This window comes from Amphibalanus amphitrite, unplaced genomic scaffold, assembly GCF_019059575.1.
Source record: "Amphibalanus amphitrite isolate SeventyFive unplaced genomic scaffold, NRLGWU_Aamphi_draft 000642F_arrow, whole genome shotgun sequence".
In the NCBI taxonomy this organism is placed as follows: Eukaryota; Metazoa; Arthropoda; class Thecostraca; order Balanomorpha; family Balanidae; genus Amphibalanus; species Amphibalanus amphitrite.
The window spans coordinates 186855-211787 of record NW_024882136.1 but is presented as its reverse complement, the minus strand read 5'-3'; the positions used below and the strand labels follow the sequence as shown (position 1 = coordinate 211787).

Below are 24933 nucleotides of genomic sequence, written 5' to 3'. Positions count from 1 at the left end.
GGGCGCTTTGTGCTGGGTTGGAAGCGCCAGCACAACCTTCTTCTCCTTGGGGCTGTGTGACACAAGCGTGACGCCGTTGCGAAAGGCAAATACGCTCGAGTTGGGCGCTCGATTTTTTGCCTCTGTCAGCTCCTTGGGGAGTAGCTTCCGGCTCTTATTTAGGGTCCCGACGACTGTCAGTCGATCCTCGGCCAGGTCCTCAGCGAGTGGTACAGAAGTGTAAAACCTGTCCATCGTGATGTTCCGACCGGTTCCAGCCACCTCCTGCACCAGATGTTTGACGATTTCTGGAACATTTTAGAGCGTCACGTTCGGGGGGACCGCTCAGGCTCCGCTGGTCTTCCGGCATACGGCCACATCTTCCACATGTATCTCACGTTTGCGTCGGCCACAGTTCTCAGGAGGATTCCATATCTGCCTGGTTTGCTAGGCAGGTACATTTTGAATGGGCACCTGCCCCGGAACCGCAGGAGACTCTCGTCAAGAGTCAGACACTCTGTTGGAATGAAGTAGCGCCTCAGGTTCTCATCCAACATGTTGAAGAGGTCTCTGATGGGACTAAACTTGTCTCCCTTCCGTCGCTCTTCTCTAGACTCTCGGTCGTCGAATGTCAGATGGCGCAGGATGGTTGCAAAGCGCTTGCCTCCCATCGTTGCTCGAAAAATGGCCGGCCCCACTGATGGATCGAACAGCTGGGACACTTTCAAGTCACTGTAGAATGCGCGCAGCACGTTCAGGCCGATGAAGGCGCACATCTCAGAATGGGTGATTGGCCGGTACTGATGTTTCATGCTTTCGTGGGACTGGCTGGTACTTGCAGCTTTGAAGCTGTCTTCAGCTGACTGGAGCTTCTTGTTTGTGGCCTCAGTGATTTTTTTCAATCATGTCATCGGTGATGAAAAGTTTGAACGCCTCGGCTTCAGTTGTCACGTTTTTAGCAGCTCCTTTCACACCGGACCGTTGAGTGAGGACGTTTTCTGGCGTCCGTCGCCGGCTCGTGGATTGGTGATCAGTAGTCCATTCTGCTACAACCGACCGCTTGCCGTTGTATACGGTGTACGTCCCTGCCGTCGTGGCTGAATGCAATTGAAAGTTTGCTTCTTGCAACTTTTTCTGTGACCGAGTTAGCTCAGCAGGTCTCACTCTTGCTGGCGGCTCCGGATCAGCTTCTTCTTCGCCGACTGGTGTCTCGTCGTCGACGAGCTAATACAGCTGGTCTTCGTCGCTGTCGATATTCGTATCGTTGTCAGCACTTAGATCACTTTCACTGTCAGATCAGATATTCCCTGCAAAAGCTGCAGCGCCTGAGAGGCCGACAGTAGAACCGGTCGTCGAGGCATGTCGGCACTATGTAAATGGCTCATCAATCACAGTTTCCTGGCCTCCCCTGATTGTGGCGACACGTCTCACTGACTCCGCCCCCTTGACGCTTCCGTACAAGTAGATTCTTATCAGTAGATCATTAGCCGGAAATCCCTTTCCTTTCAACCACAGTTGTGTTTTAGACCCAGGCTCCGCTCCGCGGGGGGCGGCTCGTTTGATCTCTTTCCCGTGTGGTCAAACAGGTGGCACGTGCTGTCTAGCGGTGGGCTGTGGCCGGGGATCTCACGACTCCGCCCTCTCGACGCCTCCGTATAAGTAGATTCTTATCAGTAGATCATTAGCGACCGAAATCCCTCCCCTTCCAACCACAGCTGTGTTTTAGACCCAGACGCCCTCCGCCCTCCGCTCCGCGGGGGGCGGCTCGTTTGATCTCTTTCCCGTGTGGTCAGACAGGTGGCACGTGCTGTCTAGCGGTGGGCTGTAGCAGTTCTTCAAACGCCATGCCGACAGCAAACTGATAACGCAAAAGAACTTCATCTCAAAAACAAATGTCTAACCGAGTTCCTTGATGAAACCACATGTGTTTTCTCGATGTGTGACCCTTCAGGACAGCGCTACCATTTTCAATAGTATATGAACAAAAGCATAAAAACGCATAAACAACTCTATTGATTTTTGCTGTACTTCACTAGCATCAGCTAAGTATCAACTGAAAAATATTCTGAAAAAATTGGTGTGCCTGCAACGCTTCAACGCAAAGATAAATCGCATCAAAAGTGCCGGGTTCAAGCGCCCCCTGTCGGGGGAAAAACACCCAAATCGCAAAATCGAAGATAGCCATCAAAACAATAATGCAATTTCCTTTTGATTGCTATCTGTGAATTGTTTGTATCTTATTCACACGATTTATTATCATTTTTCAATTATTGATCGTTTTTGACTAGAAAGTCAGAAATCAGTACGGCAGTAAAAGATCAATATCTAAAAAAATTGTTGACCGATTTTTTTTAAAACTTGCACAAAGTATACTTCAATCAATTTGTGACAGGTACTGAAAATTTGGCGTGCCTGCGGCGCGCCATTTCAAAGATATAGCGTTGCGAAAAAAAGTGGGGGCGTTTAACGCCCCCCCCCAACAAACCGCGGGTTAACAAAACCTGTAAGGCAAGTAATATTTCTCTGAAAGAACTAAAATATTCAAAAACCAAACACTATGAAATACAGGAAACGGAGCGAAAAAGTTACCGTAAAATCCAGGCTAATCACCGGCTCCTAAAACTGCGACAAAATCAGCACTTTTCCACGCAACTTGTTGTCCAGACGTAAATATGCATTTTTATGACCGACTTCTCGTCATTGTAAATTGGACTGATTTGACCTTGTTTGACCTCCCTGTGACGTCACAGATAAAAATCAAGGTCATCGATATCCAATATTGTGCATCTCGATGAGCGCTTTCGAATGCCGTTTGATTTTTTCCGATCCGGCTATTGGTTCCGGAGATACGACGGGGGGGCCTTTGCCCCCCCCCCCCAACAGGACGTGGAACCTGCCAGACCTCAACGGGGCGCGGGTTAAATATATTGCAAACAAACATTTTCAGAAGGCAGTGATATGCACAGACTCGGCTTCCGGTCTCCGATAGAGTCTCCGTCCATGTTGCGCTGTTGGACTTAGTGACAAGAGTCTCCGTTCGGCGTCCATGTTGCGCTGTTGGACTTAGTGACAGACTCTCCGTCCATGTTGCGCTGTTGGACTTAGTGACAGACTCTCCGTCCATGTTGCGCTGTTGGACTTAGTGACAGACTCTCCGTCCATGTTGCGCTGTTGGACTTAGTGACAGAGTCTCCGTCCATGTTGCGCTGTTGGACATAGTGACAGAGTCTCCGTCCATGTTGCGCTGTTGGACTTAGTGACAGAGTCTCTGTCCATGTTGCGCTGTTGGACTTAGTGACAGAGTCTCCGTCCATGTTGCGCTGTTGGACTTAGTGACAGAGTCTCCGTCCATGTTGCGCTGTTGGACTTAGTGACAGAGTCTCCGTCCATGTTGCGCTGTTGAACTTAGTGACAGAGTCTCCGTCCATGTTGCGCTGTTGGACTTAGTGACGGAGTCTCCGTCCATGTCGTGCTGTTGGACTTAGTGACAGAGTCTCCGTCCATGTTGCGCCGTTGGACTTAGTGACAGAGTCTCCGTCCATGTTGCGCTGTTGGACTTAGTGGCAGAGTCTCCGTCCATGTTGCGCTGTTGGATTTAGTGACAGAGTCTCCGTCCATGTTGCGCTGTTGGACTTAGTGGCAGAGTCTCCGTCCATGTTGCGCTGTTGGATTTAGTGACAGAGTCTCCGTCCATGTTGCGCTGTTGGACTTAGTGACAGAGTCTCCGTCCATGTTGCGCTGTTAGACTTTTTCATGTCCACGCTAATTTATTTTCACGAAGACAAACAAAACTCAGTACAGTCGTACACTTCAAAACGCTTGAAGTACACAGTACAAAAGGTATAAAACATACGGGTGTCACCCGCGTTGCTCCTAGATTGTGCTATGTGAATGTTGCTGTGCACGCCACAAAGCATCCGACGCTCCTTCGTACAACTTATGTGCCCTACACAATAGAAAAATAAACAGACTATCTTGCTCAAAGTTTTCCATTTCTTTTGAAATACATCTTCTTTGTTTTTTAGTCTGCATGAAAATCGCTCTTTCTGAGCTTCGTTTCTTACGTAGTTCCAGAAATGACTTATGCTAGGTCTTTCGCCATCATTTCTGGCTTTATATATAACTGCCTTGACTATTGTGATAATCAGTATTTGTATTTCGTCTAAATCTCTAGGGAAAAACCACGCATCAACGCGGTGTCTATAATGTATTTGAAATTTTTGGAAGAGTTTACAGTCGATCTTTTCTATGAATTGTTTAGTGACGACGCAGCGCCAGAAAAGATGTTCAATCGTCCCAGTTTCTTGTTTGCAGAAAGTGCATAAGTTATTAGGTGATACATGGATAATGTGTAACAATTTGTTCGTAGTTATTATTCTCCTGATGATGCGGTAATGAAAGTAAAGTAGATGAAAGTAAAGTAAAGTAGAAAGTTGTGCTGTTGGACTTTGTGACAGAGTCTCCGTCCATGTCGCGCCGTTGGACTTAGTGACAGAGTCTCCGTCCATGTTGCGCTGTTGGACTTAGTGACAGAGTCTCCGTCCATGTTGCGCCGTTGGACTTAGTGACAGAGCTCCGTCCGTATCGCCTGCCGCAGGTTTCTGGGCCAAGGAGGTGGGCAAGATGGCAGGGGAAGACCTACCGCTGGTGCCCATCCACCACCAGTACGTGGTGACGTCGGCCATTCCCGAGGTACGGTCCACAGCCACTGCCACTGTAGTCCGTAGTTTTATTGTATTTTATTGTATTAACATTAACCGTCCGTCCGTGTTCCCACAGTTTTTCCAGGACATTTAAAATATGGTGGACTTTTACACGGCAGTAATGTAGGGGAGGCTGGGGTAATTTGGCCGCTTTTTTAGAAAACGATGTAACCTAAAATTGACGAAACATTTCTGCATTTTCTCAACGCTGACAGGTGTCGCATTCATTTTACTTTACTGGACAGTGAACTTGAAATGATAGAGTAATTACTTATATTGTAATTGTGACGTATTACAAAGCTCTGCAAGGCGGCCAAATTGCCCCACTAGCAGGGTTATTTGGCGGGGGGTGTGGTGCAATTTGGCCGGTGTTAGTTAGTTTGAGGCCGGGATTTTTTGTTATAGGCGAGTCAGCTTCACATTCAGCAATGGCGTGTGTCCTACGACGCATTTGACGCATTTCGGAGGAAGACTCAGCGGTCACAGGGGTCGAAAATAGTCAAAATAGCGGCTCTAGATGCGATCACAGTTTTTTTACGAATACCTTTTGAAGTAATCAAGCTAGGTCAAAGCTAAAAGTAGCATCGTAATTCTCTCGTCAGACCGCATCGAAACATATGTGTGTTGACCTCGAGAGGTCAAGGTCAAAGGTTGACTTCAGGTCACGCTACCTCAAGTCGCTTGACCTCAAAGTCACGTGATTTGAAGGTCATCATGTATATCATTTGATGCGCCTAGATGAGCTGAACACAATGAGACCATTTGCGCGGCTGTATCTTTTTCCTGTTAGGATTTATTAGCAAAAAAAAACGTTTGGTTATCTTTAACCCTTGCCCGCACGTGCCATTTTCCCATCCTAGAACGCACATGGGAGGGGGGGGGGGGAGGGGGTTGCCAACCCCCGCGCCATTTCGTTCCTGTTGGAGATAGAGCTTCGCGGTAAGGACCAAAAAGATTTTTTGGGAAGAGACGAATCCAATGATACCCAGTTTTACCTTCTTAGGTCAGTCATTGACCTTCCAGGTCAGGTCAAACTAAAAAAATGTTGCTGTTTTGGGCCACCGTTGGATATCAAGTGCGCTGCTTATCATATACCGATGACAATGCCGTTTTCTGGTGCCAAGCCAGCTAGAAGCTCTTTGTCACACTACCCGACCAGGTTCTTGCTGCAGAGGTCATTTCAGGTCAATTTAGGTCAAGGTCAATGATATGTGTTTGTATGTCTGTGTGTGTCTGTGTGTATAGGGGAAGTTGGGGCAATGCCGGAGTTGGGGCAAAGCCGAAATTCGAGATATTTCGAAAACCGTAAGACATGGATGCCACCTGTCAGTGATGCTCTGAAGCTTAAGTGACTACAATTATCGCATGTTTGTTACGAGTCGTCATTCGGAATACTTTGACTGTGAGGGCGCCAAGAGCGTTTTCAAGGTACGTTTCCCTTGTGCTACATGCGCCTTTGAAGCTGCATTTCTTACTCATTATGCTACCGTTTGTCTGGCCAATTCGGTCAAGTAATCTTTAGCATGTCTTTGCATAAGTGTGCTGCCTATTTGAAATTTATACAGCACGTTGAAAAGTTATGGGCCTGCAAATGAAAGTATGGCAGGCTGGGGTAATGCCGAAAACGTGCGATTACGCACGTGTTAAAAGCACGCTACGTGGACTTTACTGCTGTAGAATAGCAACGCGTATTTTTAGTCACACAAATTACACTTTCAACCGACACAACGGCCTGTTACCTATAAGGAATAATTTACCTGGTATGTTCTTATTATATCACACAATTATAACTTCCAGTGTGCACCGCGTCCTCAAGCTCTTAAAACGCGTGTCAGCTTTGATCAATTATGGATAAAGTTTGAGATAAAATGGCAAAACATCAATGTCGGCATTCCCCGTAGATCATTTCTCCCATTTTCGGCTTTCCCCGCAGTCCGGGGTAACGCCGAAAAAGTCACTTCTTTGATATTTTTAGTTTGTGCGCTTAACGGTATGCGATTTCATCAAATGCGCCTGGTATGTTTGAAAGGCAAAAGACTGGCCTCTCGAATGACGCCAACAAGAATAGCTTATGTTGTCTACCTTGCGTGCTACGGGCGTCAGAAAAAAAGTCTTCGGCGTTCCCCCAACTTCCCCTACTGATTTGTGCACCGATTGTTTATGTGTCCATATTACATGAAATCATGATCTGAGCTTTTACCAAAAATGCAGTAAAAAAAAATCAGGAAAAGTAAATGCAGCTTGCCTAAACCGCAATTATTTTAGATGACCTAGTTTGACCTTGACCTTGACCTTGACATCTGTACATCGTCGAACAACATGTTCCATGATAGGTGGGAGGTGAGACTGGCAAAAAAAGGCCGAAATCAAGGTGTCAGAAGCTGACAAGGCCCATAGCCAACGCAAGATGTTGAGAATTGGTCATTTGGGTCATGACATGACCTGAATAACATGGTCATATCTCCGAAGCCAATAATCACAGAAACTTGAAATTTTCAGTGGACATCGAGAAAGGGTAGAGGAGCAGCTATACGAAAAATCAGGCTTCTAGCTTTAAAAATGTGGAGTGCAGAGCAGAAAAACTACCTGGGGGGGTGGCAACCACCCCCATGTGCGGGCGAGGGTTAATGACGTCACATGCCCTTACAGCTGTCCAATAGGAAATAAGGCATCAAGGTAGTCAAAGTTGGTCATGAACTTTATGTCATTTACGGTATAATTGACCATAACAACTCGGCCGTCCCAGCAAAGCGACCCTGAGCGCACCGGCCAAGTTGCCCCACTAGTCCCGGCCAAATAACCCCACATTGCTATTCTGAAATTTTTGTCTATAAAGTCGTCATGGCTGTACGGAACTAAATGAAGTTGCTCTTGGAACCGCTGAACACCCCCAGAATGGCGCTATAAGGTCGGAATTCGTTCTTAGCCCAAATACTACATTTTATACAACTTTTTAAGCGGAAGTAAAAGTTGCCATTTTCAAATGAAATTGACGTTTTATTTATTTTGAAGAAAACTATGAGGGGGGAGCTTTTGACATTTGTCCTCAAATTATTTATTATTATTTATTATATTAGTTACGGAGCGAGCGAAGCGAGCGAAGTCTTTCCTTAGATTAACGGAAATTTCTGAGTATGAGCGGCCGGGCTTTTGCGAGGCTTATATCTCAGCAACCACTTGACCGATTTACATGCGGTAAATTTTGTAGGGTAGCTTCATTCCTTCTACCAAGTACTGGACTATTCCCGATGCATGTGGGTGACCCCTTATGCACGTGCCACGTGCAAAACGAAGAGGTGTCACTTTTGTAATTGTTGCGATATCTCTGTAACTACTTGGCCGATTGCGCTGAAAGTTGGCAAGTAGGTAGGCACCTACTAGACACTGCATATCCATGTGCCAGAGTTGGGGTGCTGCTGCACGTGCGCACGTGCAGGGGTCGTTTCCAGATCTCGAGAACGGCTCGACCGATTGCGCTCAAATTTGGTACACAGTTAGGGACCGGTTAGTAGGGTGCCGTGCACAAGTCAGTTGGGACCCATTTTTCACGTGCGCACGTGCAGGGTGCCGCTCCCAGATCTCGAGAACGGCTGGGCCGATTGTGCTCAAATTTGGCACATCGCTAGAAACCGGTCAGTAGGGTGCCGTGCACAAGTTGGAGGTACCCCCTCGAAATTTCGCACGTGCAAGACTCACCCCCTCGCTCGCTCCGTTAGTCGCCCCAAAAGGCGCTATACTGGTTATTTATTACATTATATTAGTTATTTATTACATTACATTATATGTATTAGTTATTTATTACGCTATGGTACACACTTCACAGTATACACCAGGGGCGCGGGAACTACTTTCAAACTGGGGGGGGGGGGGGACACCATAATAGCCGTTTTCACGACAGGCTATCTGGCGAATGCACCTAATTTGACCAAATCTGCACGTAATCTCTTTTACAGCAAATATCTTCATTTTATGAATTTATTTCAGTGTTTTAATCAATGATGCTCTCTGATAATATGACAAAGTAGGCATATAAGCAATTAGTGCAATCCTAGCTGATAGGTACTAAGAGAAACACTGAACCTAATTTGACCAAATCTGCACCTAATCTGCACCAGATGTGCACCAAATGTGTACCAGATGGCCGTCGTGAAAACGGCTAATATAGATCAACCTAGGGTACCCCCAAATCTAGTTTTCTCACCGGTTTTAGGTCACTTATTTTTCATCCCTTAGCTCGTTCAACAAAAAAAGAAAACATTTGCAAAAAGGCGGTATTCCGTCTAAAAGTTGTGGGGCCACCGCCCCCACGGCCCCAGAGTTTGGGGGGAGGGGCAAGCTGCCCCCACTGCCCCCCCCCCCCGGTTCCCGCGCCTATGGTATACACCATTCGGTGATCCATGATGCGACCCCTAAGCCGGTGAGCTGCTATGGTTCACGTGTTTTTGCACCTGGGGCATTCCAGGACGATTCAACAAGTGCTTAACACCCGCCCCTCTCGGATTTTCTTGAAAATTGGTATAGAGTGCGCAGAAGCCTGTGCGCAGAAGCCGATTCTGAAGATTTCAGGTCCGTCAGAGAGTAACGGTGATCGAGTTATAGCCTCGGGCAATTTTGCAAATTAGTTAAAAAATGTTTTTATAGTCTATGGTGCTCCTTATGAAATTGTTGACCAGTGTGCAAAAATTTCAGATGGGTATTTTGACAAATATTTTATTTTGTTTTTTTTTATTTGCCCCATGCAGCGGAAAGATACCACTTTTGGGGCGCCGCCGGCGCGTGTTTTCTAGATAGCGTGTTTATGATGATGTAAATAATAAACGAATTATTACAAATGCATTCAAAAAGTGTTGTCAGGTCTTGTCTTCACCCAAGAAGGTCTTATTGCATACTTTACCTCTCGATCGACTGTGAAGCTATCCGGTGTAAGGTATCATGAAGCCGGTCGTGACAAAACTTTAATACCCTCATGTTAATCAAGGTTATTAACCCGCGCCCGGCTGGGGGTCCTGGATTTCCACGCCCTGCTGGGGGGGGGGGGGGTGTTTGAACACCCCCCCTTGTAACTCGGCTCCTGGGCCACGTAGCGATACGCGGAAGGCGGCGTTCGAAAGAGCGTCAAAAATAATGACGAAATCACTTCGGTCAATTTTTTGGTCAGGTCAAAGGTCAGGTCACCAGAGGTCATTGAAGGCAAAATTTCGCCGATTTCCAGGTCGAATGTAGAAAATTTCCAAGAAGTCAACGCAGAACTAGAGAATCAATAGAGCTACAGCGCCGCGGAAAAGCGCATTCGATAGCCCTATTAAAGCCCTTTCTGAGTAATTCTCTCAGATTTGACCTAACTTCAACGGTTTTGCCTGCAGGGGGCAAAAATTGCAAAAATAGCCGATTTTTTCGGAAACAGTTTTTCTGCAATAACTTTTGACCCAAGCCTTGTACGAGCTTACTTTTACCGGCATTGTGCTCCTCTCGTCAAGACGCATCGAATGAACTATAAGTTGACCTTGAAAGGTCAACTTGAAAATTTGACCTCAGGTCAAGGTCATGACCTGACCGGAAAGGGTCATGTTGCATATCAGTCGATCCGTATCGTCGAGCTGAACACATCTAAGGCGTTTTCATCGCTCTAGCATGCCTCTATCAAAAGTTATTTGCGAAAAACTGTTAGATACCATTCGTGACCTAAGATGACCTCAGGGCATAAACAAGGGTCACGGACACCATTTTCATGTTCAGGGTGTCTAAACCACTTGTAATTCGGTGTTTGGGAGTGTTTATAATGTCTTTTGTCCAAAAGAGGCGCATTTCAATTTTCTCCCATTGACTTATAATGGGGAGGTCGCAAAATTGACCTAACCTTAGGTCAATAAAATTGATGTAAGAATAACCAGTAACCTCATAATATAAATCTGAAATAGGAGCCAAAAAGTTATATTTAAGATTATCGAATATTTCGCTCCTGGAGCTTCGTCAGCGATAATAACAGAAAAACATATATACATGATATGTTTTTCTGTTATTATCGCTGACGAAGCTCCAGGAGCGAAATATTCGATAATCTTAAATATAACTTTTTGGCTCCTATTTCAGATTTATATTATGAGGTTACTGGTTATTCTTACATCAATTTTATTCATCATGAGCCTCAAGCAGAGTTTCAGCTAAAAAGAAACTAACCTTAGGTCATCGATATCAAAATTCTGAGATATACATTTTGTACATGCTATTGCTCTTAGCAATCGCTGAAAGTTTCAAAGCGATCGGTCACTCAGTGTAGCTATGACAGACATTGAAACTTTTTATGAGGTGAGGTCACTTCAAGTGACCTGGTGACCTGACCTTGAATGACCTTGGTCTGAAATTTTCACAACATGTGTAGAATTGATGTACGATAAGGTGTACCAAAAACGGCGGCGCTCCGCGCCGCCGTTTTTGAGATATTCGCGAAAAACCACAAGGGGGGGTGTTCAAACACCCCCCAGCAGGGCGCGGGTTAAAAGTCTGAAATTTCATGAACCTTACCCAGTGACCTTTGACCTGTGACCTACATGTCGAGACCATGTTTGGCCATGTTTGAGACCCTGTTTGGCCGGAATCGCGATTCGGCGTATGTCGGCTCACATTATCCGCGCTTTTACAGTCTTTTCGTGGTTTCAAACGCTCAAGTGTGAAATGATGTTGGTCCCACCCATTGTTGTAGGTGTCAATGTCTCCTTAAGGTCAAGTCAGTTCATTGACCTTGATCACCTCGGTGCACTTTTTCGAGTTTAACATGTTTCTAGGATAGTTTCGTTTAGTTTATTTTGAATTTAGCAACCATTGGAACATTTACGAAGTAGTTTTAATGCCTTCGTATCATGTCACATAGCTGCCAGTGGTAGTGGACACCCATAAGTACCCTACTAGTTGACCTGACTTGACCTGCCCCGACCTGGCCTAAATGCATGACGAGTAAAGACGTCATCTATGATCCAAACTAACATGAAATTCGTGATCAGCACCCCGAAAAACCCTATTACAGCCTTATTTTAGGAGGTTCCTACAGGTCCTGATTTTCCCGTCTTTTGGGTCTGTGAGCTGACCTGGAAGGTCAACCAATGACCAAGGACCTTAAACTTGGGTATCATCGGCTTCCCCTCGTCACTCACGGGCAACACGCTTGCTTTTTCCGCGAAGCTCTAGCTTGATCAGGGGCCGAACGACAGGGGGTCCAACCGACGCAGCTCCCGGCCCGCGAAGGCTGCGCCAAGAACCGACCCGGAGCGGGCTAACTGGTCGACAAAAGCAATATGAAGTGTTGGTATATTTTTATTTATTTTTAGTTTTAAAAAAATAACTACCAGGCATCGGAGCAGGCGGTGGCCGCGCGGAGTACGGCGCTGCGGCAGCGGACTGCTGATCGGTGTGAGGGCGCTGACCGCTGGCCCATCTCTGTCTCCCGGCCGACAGGTGAGGGCGCTGAAACGCGAGCTGCCCGTCCTGCGCGACCTGGAGGGCTCCTACTATTGCCGTCAAGAGCGGGACGGCCTCCTGATCGGACCCTACGAACACCAGGACAGCATGAACCTCTCTGAGGACTGGGTTTTGCAAGGCGTACGAAAAGGTAAGCGATTCCATGTTATACAAGCATTAAATGCAGCAGCTGCTTATTGATGCCCATTAGGCACCATGCGCTAAAATCTAAAAAAAAATCACAAGGCACCATCTTAAAAATCATTAGTGGTGATTAAGACCCCTAACGCATGGTTTTATGCGAACTTTTCGAAGGTGGCAGTCTTCCTTTTAACCCGGCACCGCCTGGGCTATTTCCGTACCCACGACAGCCTGGGGGTCGGATCCGACCCCCCCCCCCCCTGTTATCTCGAGAACCAATGGTCGTATCGAGCCCCGCGAGGCGGCGTTCGAAAGGTCTCTACGAGACCTTCCTAAAACACTCTTAAGATTTTAAGATTGAGTTCAACTTTCGGGTAAAGGTCAGGTCAAAGGTCAAATTCAGGGGTTTTGCATGATTAGGCTTACGGACAGCGGAATCGATAGCTGCTGCTCGAAACTCACCAAAAATGACCTCAAAGGCCTAGTGAAGGTACCATGTGCGTATAAGGGTCATACTAAGTACGGGTCAAGGTCCGGTCCGGCATCAGTTCGGCCCGGTCCGCGGCACGGGTCAGAGGTCGTCCCGTCCTCCTGGTAGCGCGGCCCAGTGTGGCGAGCCGACCCCGCGCGAACACAGCGAGTGATTCACTGAGGCGAGTGTATTAGTGACAATAGTTGCCGCAAGTGGCAATGTGCACCGTGTACTTAGTTGGTTTGTGAACAGTGCAACGATTGCAACTTAGTACCAACGTGACGAGTATGGCTACAGACTCCAGCGGTGAGGAGTCAGCCTTTGCAGACTGTGCTTCGTCCGGCGTTGATCTGGGGCAGGGTGGCAACCGTAAGCGCCAGGTTTCCGTGCCGGAGGTTATGAAGCGGGCGGCATCCCGAAAGTCGAAGCGTTCAGCTCCCGGCCGCGGCTCACGGTCGCCGCCCGATGCTGCGGCGCCCGCGGCTAAGCGTCCTGCCGCTCCGGCTGCGTATTTTGAATTCACCATAGGGCTCAGCCACTCCTAGCGGAAAATTCTGGGGAATTCTCCCCCTGGCGACAAATGTGGGGAAATGAGCATAAATGTGTAAGTCCCTAGAAACTAATTCTTCCCAAGAAGTCCCCCACTACATTAGTGATGCAAGTTTGACTGGGGTATATTAGAGATGCAAATTACATGAAAAGATGTTATATTTTATGTTAAGATTGAGAAACCGTGCTTATAGTGGAAGGTATGTTAATGATGCAAACATATTAGCGAACTGGGAGTGGTCACTGGTCACCTGCTAATTTTGCGTCATTCCGCTAACGCTAGTTGAGCCAGTTATTGCTTGAAGCGTCATAACTTCGGTATAACTATGCATCATTATTTGTTGGCTATTAACTGAGATCTGATTTCTTTATCTTTTAAAGAAGACTTAATATAAGAGAGATGGTAGCATCGTCTTGGTGTCATATCTGATCAAAGCGGCCATCCTCCAATGTCCCAACTTACCCCGCGGCGGGGGGTCAGTTGGGCCAAGGCCTAAGGCAAGTTGGTACACTAGGAAAAACAGTTTATCTAAACACATTTTTATTCATGTTTCACATGAACAATCATCGCTAATCCATGCGGGCATTAACGACAAAACACAAACGTTTGCAGTACTCCTGCGGCAAACAAAAAGGCACACACAACGACACTAGAAGAGAATATTTTCACAGCAAGAAAATCACTTTTGGTACCTGAAACACATTTGTAGCGATTATTAACAGCACTTACCTCAGCACGCGCCGACACCACGTTGACAAACAGACGGCGTTACTGTTCATGTACAAAATAAGTTTGAACGCCAACTGTCGAGAAGTATTGGAAATATCCCTTCCGTCCCAACTTACCCCCCCCCTGGCACCAACTTGCCCCGGTCACCCCCACTTCACCTCTATCACTCAGCGCCCCAGGGGGCGGTTCTGGTCAACACAGGTGGCCAGGCTGTGGGGCGCCGCCGACCGCCTGGCGGAGGCTGCCACGTAGCCGTGCTCCCCGGTGCGCGCGGAGCGGCACGGCCGTCCAGCGGGCCAGCGAGCGCGCCCCCGCACGTTGGTGCTGGTGCGACGGGCAGTGCTGGTCGGCTGGACCGGAATCTGGGTGGCGTTCCGCCGGCAGCCCTGCGCGCCTCCAAACTGGTGCAGAGCGGACTGGCGGCCAGCAGTGGGCAGCTGGCCCCACCTCTGCTGAAAGGCAGCGGCAGCCCTCTCCCAGGTGTCGTCCTGGACGACTGCCTCGCACATGAAGGCTGCCCACTCCTGGATGAACGCCACGGTTTGGCGTGTCCGGTCATCTGAGCGTCGCTGCTCAGCTCCACTGACAGCCGCCGCCGCAGCGGCGGGGTCCTCGAAGTCCATTGCGTCGTCGTCGTACTCCTCGGGACTCGGCGACGGCTGGGGCTGCGCGACTCCGGGGGCGCTGGCGGGCGTGGGGACAGGAGGTGACGAGGTGGACGGCTCGGCGACCAGAGGGTCGAACCAGTTGCCTGGCAGCTGCTGGCTGGTCCCCATGGCGATGTCCATCAAGGCCCTCCGCGTCTCCTTTGTCGCCGTCGCCTCCGGCACAGCGCCAGTCTGCTGCCGCACGGCTCGGAGGTGTTTGCAGCCGCCAGTCCGCCGGTTCATCCTGCAGGTGCAGGCGCCGACGTTCAGGTCCACCAGGTAGGTGATGCCGACCGACGTCAGCGACTTCACCTGATAGGTGAACTCCGTCACCTGTGGGAGGGGCAACACATAAAATCCTGTAAAATTCGTATGTACAGTCTGTCTTAAAAGTACCGCGCAAAGTGACGGTGGATCCATCAAGCCTTACTGAAGAAAGGCCTGCTTTACTTTGAAAGTCACCGAACCAATTGACCTGGGGAATGGACGAGAATATCAATTGCTTTGATGACTCAAATTGAGCAGGCCCTTCCTCGGTCAGGCTTGATGGATCCACCGTTGCTTTTTCGCGGACTTTTAAGACAGACTGTACAACATAAACTGACGGACGGTTACTTGTACGAAAATCCGAACCTGTTCATTCGCCCCAGTACTGTCAGCTTGGCCTTTTAAAACAGACCCCCAAAGGGAAAAAAGAAGAAACAAGAAAAAACGCGAAACGAGTCACGAGATGTGGCACACAGCGCCAACACCACGCGGCCCTACAGTGGCACAGCGGTACAGTGACAGACTCTTGTGTGTGAATGCACAGCAATGTGGTTTATTGGTGCTTAGGGGTGCGCCGATTGCATTGGTCACTTTGCACAGCCATGTGGCAGTACGGGTGGGACCAGCATTGGAAAACGAGCTGTCTTATGTGACCTCAATCAGTTCTCGTGTCATGCAAAATACCTGCGTCACAGTGCCCGTTTCTTGGCTGGTGCCGCCGCGGACCGGTGCCGCCCGCTGCCGGCCGTTGGCCACGTCGCACGCCCTCCTGGCGTAGTGCTTGCTGAGCTGGACCGTGACGAAATCAAACAGCTGCAGCAGGTTGAACGCCCGAGTCCTGGAAAAACAGCGCGTGTCAAGCGAATATTTCAACAATTTCTTTGCAGCTATAATTAACGGTAGACTGCCATCGTATGGACACAATAAGGCTTTCAGAAGAGCAGCCAAAAGCACAACTAACAATTTCACAACCTACCCGAAATGCGAAAGTTTGTTTTTCTTCCACATGTAGGGTTAACAGAAATGTAAAACCGTGATATTCACAAGTTAATCCGTGTTAATCCATGAAAGTCACAAGTTAGTAATTAACGTCTTTGACGAAGGGATGTATGGTCCAATTCCGTTTCGGGGGCTTCAGGCTCTGAACTTTGGCAGACACTGGGGAGAATTGCACAGTCCTAGGGATTTTGATGGTGTTTTCGAGAACATTTTACCGGCTAACTCTCAGCCCTCCGACCTATATTGAAAGGAAAACTACTCCCCTGCTTTGGCTTTTTTTCCAATTATTTGTCTTTATTAATTGGAATTTGTCTGTAACTGCAACTTTGACATTTCTTCAACATTTGCCACTTTTGGGCAACCTTACAACTTGAAATATTTTAAAATAGTAATGAATCTATCGCAATACCTCCGGTCACCGAAACAGTTTTACAATCAACTTTAGTTAAAAGACAGGTTTGTCTATGAACGCCAGGTTAACTGTTTTATTTATTGAACCGCAATTAGGTGAAACATATGAATAAAGACTGACCTGTAGAGGACAGAGTCTTTGAGGACTCTGAAGGCGGACTCTACGATGTTGTTCGTGTTGTGTCCCCGGGTGGGGACATCCGTGCGGAGACACAGCGCCCACTCTTGACGGCGGGCAGCGAAACCCTGCAGGTACTGGTCCAGCAGTGGGTAGCGCTCGCCCCACTCGGTAGCCACCAGCTCCATCGTCGTCGCTATCTCCGCCTCATTGTTGGCGTACACGAGCTGTTTGGCTAGTGCCATGATAGCCTGCCTGTGCTGGAAGAAAATGCACAATTTAACTGGTATCCGAGTGTGGGAGGCGGGAGGGGTGAAGGGTGAAGGGTGAAGGTAAATGTAAATATAGGGGGTGTTTGAGATGAAATTAATCAAACTCATTTACGTTCTTTTACAGCTTTTAGACCAGTATCACTGCATGTCTATTCCTGACTGCCAGCCTATGCCTGTCTAGTCTATGCCTGACTGCCTGCCTATGCCTGCCTCTGCCCAGCTGTCTGCCTGCCTCTCTCTCTCTCTCTCTCTCTCTCTCTCTCTCTCTCTCTCTCTCTCTCTCTCTTTCTCTCTCTTTCTCTCTCTCTCTCTCTCTCTCTCTCTCTCTCTCTCTCTCTCTCTCTCTCTCTCTCTCTCTCTCTCTCTCTCTCTCTCTCCCTCCCTCTCTCTATGTCTCTGTCTCTTTCTCTGCCTCCCTCTCTCTCCCTCTCTCTCTCTCTCTCTCTCTCTGTGTTTCTCAAAAAGGGGTAATTAGACAAAAATGAACGGAAATTCATTCCCAGTAGAAACTACTCACTTGCTTGTCGATGCCATGTTTGCCGTTGTGAAGCCATCGCCAGACGGCCTGCAGCACGTGAAACGTGCACAGCAGGAGCCGCGCCTCAGGCCACACCGCCGACAGCGCGTTCCGCTCGGCCTGACAGTCGTCCGTCATGAAGCACAGAGGGCCGCGCCTTCCACGCCCGCCAAAGGCGCCTGTCAAAGAAGCATTCTCGGTCAAACACGATATTGGATTTTATACACCAATGCACAACTGACTGGACAATTCAGAGTTTAGCCGCCAGATATGGGAATTCATGGCAAATGTAGGTATATCGTACCGTCTGGTAAAATCCCGACGAGCAGCCGGAAGGCTTTGTCCACCACGGCCTCGGTCTCCGAGGTGGAGACGATGACACCGAGAGGCAGACCACCGGCCGGGCTCCAGCACATCAGCAGGAAGACGCGCTGGCCGTGCCGGTCCATCCCTCCTGAGGCGTCGACGAAGACCACCTCTCCCGCGTCGGGGAGCGTGTGGACGCGCTCCATCAGCGGCGTCACCGCCGCGATCACCGTCTCGCCGTCCTCGACTGAGACCGCCGTGCGGACGTCCTTCATGTGGCGGATGAGGTCCATGGTCTCCTCCTGGGTCGAGGCTGGGTAACGCTCCCGACAGTGCTTGTAGTACAGGCTGAAAACACATTGCATTGTCAATTGACTTCCAGCTGCAAGTGGTGGTCAGTTTCATTTTGTGATAAAATACCGATTGCATAACAGTGTACTTATGGTTAAGCTTCAGCTGTCCCACTTGTTCCTGATTCGTCCTAATCAAAATATAGCTTACCCCTCAGCGCATTGAATTACACAAATCCAAGGTGAAAATAATGTTAACCTGCGCTGGGCCGGAAGGGGGGCGTCTAGACGCCATTCCCCTTCAGGTTTTTCACGAAAAGCAGGAAAACGGAAATGACCCTGACACATAGGCGTACGTAATATGATTATCGATAGCTTTTACTAAACCAGAGTGCATTTATCGCAGCGTAAAATGTTGCGAGTTTTTAGCACAACACAATTCATAGATAACAGTAGAACTGGATGTGACACGAAAACAGGCAGATTGCAATAGGGGACCCAAAAATTGTCAATGGCCAGATCAGTCTCGGATCGCAACCACATATCCCAGACATGCGGCCTTCTTTTCTGAGTAGCCCTATCATCTCTGCTCCGTGTAACGATCAATTGCATCTCATATATGAGAATCATGTGTAACTTTATAGGGAAAGTCTTATTATTTCAGATACTGTCCCTACAGACTTGCTAACTTGTGGCAGTGTGGCTTTGCATCAAGCTGTTAAAAACTTACTAGTAGACGGCCATCCGATCTGGGACAATGGCTCGGTCTGCGGCCACCGACGGGTAGGCGCTCCCATGCTCCTCCTGAAGCTGTAGTTTCAGGGTCTCCAGCGCCGTGGAGGGCGAGTGGTGGTGCTGGAACAGCTCCATCAGCCGGGCCTTCGTCAGCTCAGAGACGCGTCGATGTCTCAGAGCGGCAGCGTTGTCCACGGCGTGGTTGTGGGGCTTCTTGTTACATGTCACCCGTAGCTCGTAAGCCGCGCATGGGTCTGTAGACCTATTCCTGGAAAGGGAGGATTCGTCAACAAATATAAAAAAACACGAGACGATGGTGTTATTCAGAAGAAATTCCGCTCCTTCCACGCACTTTTATAGGGTACCAGCAAGAAACCTTTTGAGGCAAGGAACGAGCGAGGTGAAATGTTTCGGATTATCACCGTTTTTAGTTTTCTGAGCCAAGATTGGCACAACTAAGAAAGATAGCGACTTGAAATCTTTTCGGCAGCGAACTCCTTCATCAAATATGTAGTTTTTTTTTTCAATTGCGGTTGATCGTTTGATCAACTAAGGCGTTTGTAAAAAGCAGGGCTGCGGAGTCGGAGTCGGAGTCGGTCGGAGTCAACAGTTTTGGTCGGAGTCGGAGTCGATCTTTTTTCTTGGCCAGAGTCGATAAGATTTTACCGACTCCGGCCATGTAGTCCGAAAATCGCCTTTCATCAAGTGAAATTGTTGTCTGGTGAAAGCAAAATGGCAATTATCCCGATGATCCAAAGTGGTCAGACAACAAAATCGACCTACGATTTTGATCAGCCTTTTCTTTTCTCCCGAAGTTCACGTCTCTGCACTGGTTCGGTGAACCAAAGGACCAAATAAATGCTTTCCAGAACTAATAGGTCGGAGTCGGAGTCAGAGTCGATTTTGTGAGGCCGGAGTCGGAGTCGGAGTTGGCTAAAGTTGGGTCGACTCCGCAGCCCTGGTAAAAGGTGCCAATGACAAAAGACGGTGAGAAACTTGCCGTTTTGGAATGTTGGCGACAGTCACTTTCAGGCGCAGGGGGCACCCGGTGTCCTTGGCGGATTGGTTTTTCCTCGGACGACTCGGCTTTTCTGGGACGTCGTGGTGACAACGAAGCCTGGCCTGAAAAAAAAAAATTGACAACATTAACAAAAGTGATGAAATCAATTGCCACTCATTAGTCCGTCATTTAAATGAGGATGAAAGTTTCTCGATTTAAAAACGTTACCTTTTTAACTGACCCTGATCATGGTGTTTCATTAACCCGCACCTTCCTGCGATATAAAAGAGTAAAAGTTACTGGGTGCAGTGGCGCACCCAGGGAGGAGTCAGGGGGACAAAGGGGTCAGCTGACCCTCCCGAAATCTAGCGGGCCCGCTGGTAGGTGCCCGTCCAGTCCTCCGAGACACCCGGTATGACGGCTGGATGACTGGTCCTCAGTACGCGGCATCAAGCTGGGGATTCATGCAGCCAGCCCAGGCCGCCGGGCCCTCTGTCAGTAGACCCCGACAGGCTTTCATACGGCGGGTCTTTGCTGAACCCTCAGGAGGCTCTGCACCAGCAGAATTTTCCATTGGCGGGCCCAGGTCGAGTGCTCGGGCAAAAGTACCCCCCTGCCGAGCTTTACACGGCGAGCCCAAACTGGTATTTCATAAACTAAAGCTCTCACCCAGTACACCACCCTTTGGCCATTCGACATGGAGTCGTACGTCGTCAGGGTGATGTTGGCGGCCTCTTGGTACAGCTGAATCCACTGCAGGGCCGATTCCTTTGACGCCGGACATCGGTAGGCCACAGTGGTGCCCTCCATCAACTCCTGAAACGAAATAATGCAAGGTCTCACTGGGGTATTCTTGTCTGGGACCAATGCACGATCGTATTACCGTAATAGTCAGCTATAATGCAGATGACAAATACTTAGTGACAAGACGCGTTATATTCAAATACAGATCACCGCACACACCACTCATACCAATAATATTGTCATTCACAATTGATAAAACTTTGTTACCGAAGCCTGTGGGGAAAGTTGATAGTTCCATTTTAAAAATGGAAGTTTTCATTCATGAAATGATTGCAACATGGCTCAAACCAATTACATATAATATGTGTTACTGCAAATTGAAATTGCCATCATCGGCAATTGCTATTGCTTTAAGCAAATTGCTATATTTGATGCTCACCGGTTCCAGGTCAGGAATCATATCAAGCTTCTCGCACAAGATGTACTTGGCATCAGCCTTCCAGATTACTTGGAAGTGATCCTGTTGGAAGAAGGAATGTTCCATAAAGTTAGTGGCGGACTTGTACCTATTCAATATTTAATATCAATATAGTAACAATGGTTACACGACTCATAATCTTCACTTACAGCATTTCTTAAAAATTACCTATGTAAAGATTATAATTCTGCTGGTGATACCTATAGCCATGTGGGTAAATGTCAAGTTTAAGTCCTAAGCAGATTTCATGGATAATTTTTTCATATTCTTACATTATTTGGCCGGTACACATGGAGGTCCCCGCTTCAAAATTAGTTAATTTTGAATTTAGTGTTTCCGACCATTATTTGACATCCTGAATCCAAAAATGATACTTATATGTCTCGTAACTAAAAGAAAAACATAATCAAACCTGAACTAACCTTACCTTTTCACCTATAACCTACCAATCTACTACCTACAAACCTACAATGCAACCTAAAACTTACAGCCTAACGTAACCTAAAACATAATTTTTTTGCTGTTACAGATTTGTATCAACAGCGTCACAGTTATAGTTAGGACCTAAACTTGACATATACCTGTATTTCTTGCGCCCTAACCCACAACAACAGCAACAACAACTGTATTTCTTGCAAAGAACATGCACCTAAAATGGAAATACTTATTAATCACCAACCTTTTCCAGCATCTTGAAGCATATATAGGCCTCCGCAATAAACGAGCAAACATGAGACACGAAAAAGGCGCTTTGGATTAAAAGGCGCGCCAGTGGCATCGGAAGAGCTGCCAGATCGGCTGAAATCCCTAGCGCGATTTCGCTTTTTTCCAAGGTGCCTAGAATTCCTCTAGGAATGGCTGAGCCCTATGGTGAATTCAAAATACGCGCTCCGGCTGCGGGCGGGCCGCCGGCCGCTGCGGACGGGCCGCCCGCGCCGGCCGGCGCCGCGGCTCCGGCTCCGGCGACTGTGGAGCTGAGTGCAGCTGCACTCGGTGCGATCCAGCGCCTGATTGACGCCGGTAACGCCCGGGTGATTTCTGCTCTCGAAGCAAAGATTGATGTCCTCGAAAGAAGAGTAAACATACTGGAAGGAGAGTGTATGAACAAGGACGCCGAGATCAGTCGTCTGAACGAGCGCCTCGAGCAGCGAGGGAAGGCTCTGGAAGACCTGCAGGCACGAGTCGAAGGCATCGACGCAAACCGTAGATTGTCGTCCCTCATTCTCACCTGCGAGGACTTTATAGCCTCCAATCCAGACGAAGATATCGAAGAGAAAGCGGTCCAAGTGATGAAGAGAAGACTCCCAAACATCAACATTTCGGGAGCCGACATTCAAGCAGCTCATCGACTTCAAGACAAGAACACAGTGATCGTCCGCTTTGTAAAACGCCGACTGCGTGACGAGATATACGAGAGCCGCTTCCAACTGTTCAACGGTACAGCTGAGCAGAGGCAGCGCACCACGGCCCCGCTCTACATCACCGAGAGTCTCACCCCCGGCAACAGACTCATCTACTCTGCCCTGCTCAACGCTAGAAGGCCAGAGAACGGAGGGAAGATCGCCTCCGTATTCACCCGACGAGGACAAGTCTTCTGCAGACTGGAGAAAGGCGGCGTCAACATTCGAGTGCCGGACTGGGAGCGTCTGGAGAACATTCTGGATGGTCAGAGACGCTCAGACCCGCCTACCGGGCCCCCGGCGACTCCGGAGCGCCGCGGCGGCCCCCTTCCGCCGCGACCGGCCGTCGGCCGGGGTGCCTCGCGGGCGCCGGTGGTCGACCGTGGACTTCTGTCGGCGCCCGTGGCGGATCGTCGTTCGGCGTCGTCGCTGGATCCTGGACTGCGGCCGGCGGGTGCGTATTATTTAGGCCAGGGTTCATAATGTCCAGGGCACAATGTGTCCAGTGCTCGAATTGGCCAGTGCCTTGAATTGGCCAGTGTTCACATTGTCCAGGGATTACATGGTCCAAAAGTGGCCAACTGGCTGCAGATAGGGTAAATTCAAAGAGGCCAGGGTTCATAATGTCCAGGGCACGATGTGTCCAGTGTTCAAAATGGCCAGGGTTCATAATGTCCAGGGCACGATGTGTCCAGTGTTCGAAATGGCCAGGGTTCATAATGTCCAGGGCACGATGTGTCCAGTGTTCAAAATGGCCAGTGCCTTGAATGGGCCAGAGTTCATACTGTCCAGGGATTACATAGTCAACCCAACCCAACCAAACACCTAACCTAACCTAACCTAACCTAACCTAACCTAACCTAACCTAACCTAACCTAACCTAACCTAACCTAAGGTAATGATGTTTGCCTACCAGGGATAAGGAAATAGTGTCTCGCATGAATAGATTGCAAGCAATAGTAAATCAAATATTTTTAGGTTAAGTGGTTATGCACCAGGCTTCAGGCCCTCGGCCTGAAGCCAGATACATAACCACTTAACCTAAAAATATTTGATTTACTATTGCCTGTAATCTCTCCTAAGGCATTGCCTTCGGCACTGCACTGCTTTGCATTGAGCTGATTCCGTGTTTTTTTACAAAATGACGTCACTTTCAGTGACTATGTAATCCCTGGACATTATGAACTCTGGCCCATTCAAGGCACTGGCCATTTTGAACACTGGACACATCGTGCCCTGGACATTATGAGCCCTGGCCATTTCGAATACTGGACACATCGTGCCCTGGACATTATGAGCCCTGGCCATTTTGAACACTGGACACATCGTGCCCTGGACATTATGAACCCTGGCCTCTTTGAATATACCCTATCTGCAGCCAGTTGGCCACATTTGGACCATGCAATCCCTGGACATTATGAACTCTGGCCCATTCAAGGCACTGGCCGTTTTGACACTGGGCATAGCGTACCCTGGACATTATGAACCCTGGCCAGAATGAATGCTCCCCGCGGCCGGCGCCTGGGTCGTCGCCGGGTGGTGGCGCCTCGGAGTCGCCGCGGCGAGAGGGTCTGGGAGACCCCAGCGGTCCCCCGGCAGCGCTGGCATCCGAGCCTGAGGCCGCACCAGTCGGGCCCAGTCCCAGTGCTGATCCCACCACTAGCATGGACCAATGAGGTACCTACTCTGAGCGACGGGAGTGATCCGGCCCAACGGTAGGTGACATTTATTTCCACTCCTCCGGGCGTCTCGAAGTGAGTTTGCTCCGGCAGCTCGGCTAAGTGGTCGGGAGGGACGGAGGGGTATAATAAGAGAATTGTACTGAACCTGGGAGGAGGTTTTCTTAGTGTTTGCTTAGTGTTTGCTTAGTGTTAGTGTTTTCTTAATGTTTGCTGTCGTCGGGCGTTTTTTTATTGTGTATGGCTAAGTGTATGTTAACCACTCGAGTCATGATATGATAATTTATATGTTAGCTGGGCCTGCACCACTCGAGCTGGTCGCGAGCGATTAGCGACGCTGATTTAAACCGCACGCTTCTATGAATATCTAATAGATATCGTGCTATATATGTGCTATATATATATGTGCTAGCGTACTGCCAAAGCTGGCTGAAAACGGTATTCAGGACATAATACAGCATTCGTACACTGCTCCCTTTTCTCTCGTGTTGTTTTGTTTTTGTCCCGTGATCTTCTTTTCTTTTTTTTTTCATTGATTTCACTAGAACTTCACACTTGTCGCCCGGGGCGCGCTCGCCGCGAGTAGCCGCGAACCACCCGGGTGCTCGGAGAGTCCGGTTCTCCGAATCGATATGTCATTGATAACACACACACGCACACACACACGCACCTACACACACACACGCACACACACACGCACATACACACGCACACGCACACAAGCACGCACACACACACACACTCACCTGCTCACTCACCAAACACACACGTACACAGACCAGGCGCGTTGCAGATTTTCTGATTTGCAACGCGCCTGGTACAGAGGAGGAGATTGTCACACAAACACTACATACACATATGCACCTACACCGTCGGCATACATTCACATTCACCTATGCATAAACATAAACGCCAACTCTCTCTCTCTCACACACACCCACACACATACATACACGCACACGCATGCACACGCACACACCAACACACACACACACACACACACACACACACACACACACACACACACACACACACACACACACA

The 24933-nt window shown here is 48.6% G+C and overlaps 2 protein-coding genes across 4 annotated transcripts in view; one reads left to right on the top strand and one right to left on the bottom strand.

Moving 5' to 3' along the window:
• LOC122363844 (dimethylglycine dehydrogenase, mitochondrial-like) overlaps positions 1-24933 on the top strand; it is a 367327-nt gene that overhangs the window by 176418 nt on the left and 165976 nt on the right. For all 3 annotated transcript variants that reach the window (XM_043333585.1, XM_043333584.1, XM_043333586.1), the window contains exons 6-7: positions 4577-4671; positions 12132-12285. In XM_043333585.1, the coding sequence (XP_043189520.1) occupies positions 4577-4671; positions 12132-12285 (249 nt within the window). The remainder of the gene's footprint in view (positions 1-4576; positions 4672-12131; positions 12286-24933) is intronic.
• On the bottom strand, positions 13825-21696 carry LOC122363843. The gene is made up of 10 exons (XM_043333582.1): positions 21490-21696; positions 20772-20852; positions 20258-20404; positions 19589-19710; positions 18584-18856; positions 17562-17911; positions 17258-17436; positions 16472-16728; positions 15625-15778; positions 13825-15006 (listed from the first exon to the last, which is right to left on the bottom strand). Exons 1-10 carry the CDS (start codon positions 21586-21588, stop codon positions 14194-14196), a joined length of 2475 nt encoding a protein of 824 aa, XP_043189517.1. The 5' UTR covers positions 21589-21696; the 3' UTR covers positions 13825-14193.

Bases quoted from the DNA above. Each gene is read 5' to 3' on its own strand.
- LOC122363843 (XM_043333582.1), bottom strand. From the start codon at position 21,588: ATGCCACTGGCGCGCCTTTTAATCCAAAGCGCCTTTTTCGTGTCTCAT. The intron at 19,711-20,257 runs GTGAGAGCTTTA...TTTTTTTTTCAG, and splicing joins GCCAAAGGGTGGTGTACTGG to GCCAGGCTTCGTTGTCACCA. The intron at 16,729-17,257 runs GTGAGTAGTTTC...ATTTTCTTCCAG, and splicing joins AACATGGCATCGACAAGCAA to CACAGGCAGGCTATCATGGC.